Source organism: Chaetura pelagica, unplaced genomic scaffold (assembly GCF_000747805.2).
Source record: "Chaetura pelagica isolate M959 unplaced genomic scaffold, ChaPel_1.0 scaffold192, whole genome shotgun sequence".
NCBI classification, from domain to species: domain Eukaryota; kingdom Metazoa; phylum Chordata; class Aves; order Apodiformes; family Apodidae; genus Chaetura; species Chaetura pelagica.
In genome coordinates, this window is record NW_009952570.1 from 1,226,626 (window position 1) to 1,227,785 (window position 1,160).

General features: G+C 63.0%; 1 protein-coding gene across 1 annotated transcript in view; it reads right to left on the reverse strand.

Annotated features, from left to right (window-relative positions):
- Nucleotides 1-1,160, reverse strand: part of SCLY (selenocysteine lyase) — a 5,179-nt gene that overhangs the window by 2,916 nt on the left and 1,103 nt on the right. The window contains exons 4-7 of the mRNA XM_009993536.1: nt 901-1,007; nt 592-628; nt 209-292; nt 7-40 (exon numbers count right to left, since the gene is read on the reverse strand). Coding sequence (XP_009991838.1) covers nt 7-40; nt 209-292; nt 592-628; nt 901-1,007 — 262 coding nt within the window. The remainder of the gene's footprint in view (nt 1-6; nt 41-208; nt 293-591; nt 629-900; nt 1,008-1,160) is intronic.

A 1,160-nucleotide genomic window follows, 5' to 3' on the forward strand; every position in this document is an offset into this window, starting at 1 on the left:
AGTGGCTGTGGAAGTGGATCCTCTGCTTCCCAAAGGAGGCCTGGAGAAATCAGAGGGCTGTGAACCATCCCCTCTCAGGTTCACGAGCAGCTCTGTCCTGAGAAGGAGATGACAGGACCAGAGGGACATACCCACCCTGGCTCCAGGCCCCATACTGCAGGCTGAGACCCCAGGAGGGGAGACAGAAAGAGGAACCAGGTGTGCTCACCTCCAGCCTGGCCTCCAGGTAATCCCGAACGTCCCGCATGTGAGCCTCATAGGCCTCCCAGTTCTTGCTCACCAGCTCTGCAGCCTTAGGAGGGGAAACCCAGACAGGCTCTGTCAGCAGCCCCCCAATAGTGGGAACACCTCTGCCATTGCCAGGTCCCTTGTGTCCCCAGCCTGACACCACGTGAGCTGCACAACTGCCAGCAGTGCCCCCAGGCACCTCTGACTGGCACCAGAAAGCCCCTTTCCCAGTAGCTCCCCTGCCCTCCCACACCCTGAGTGTGTCAATTCTAATGACCAGGGACCATCAGTGGCCACCTCCATGTTGGCTCTGCCAGGCAGCACCCCCGGGGACCCACTCACTGGGGTCCAGCACAGGCTCACCTGGCTGAGGCCAGCAATCATCGCGGTGTTCTCAGTGCTAGGGGGGAAGAGAGAACAGGGAATTATCATTTCTCTGGACCAGGAACCCAACTTCGGGTCACAGACGTTCCCCTTGCCACCGGACATCCCCACATCCTTGCCACGTCCTAGACACCCCGAGATGGCTGGGAAGGGGCAGTCCCACCCTGAGGCTCCTCCATAGCAGCACACCTGTGCACCAGGCTGCCCACCCCAGGGCTGGCAAGGGACAGAGCTGCCAGTGCAGCGTGGCCACCAGCCACAGCCTAGCTCTCCAGGCCACCACCTTACCCTGGTCGGAAGCCCCTCTCCTGTCCCCCCCCGAAGAGCAGAGGGTGCAGGGGGGTGGAGGTGCCGGGGCCGCGCACGTATAGAGCGCCGATCCGCGGGCCGTAGAACTGTGGGGACAAACAGCCACGGTGACCTTGGGGACACACTGCCAGGCACTCCCTGCCCCAGTCCCAGTGCCCCCCAAGGCTGGCCCCTTCCCATCTCACGGGCACTGGCTGTTGCAGAGCTGTCCCCTGCCCCTGCTCTGCTCCCCCTTCCAG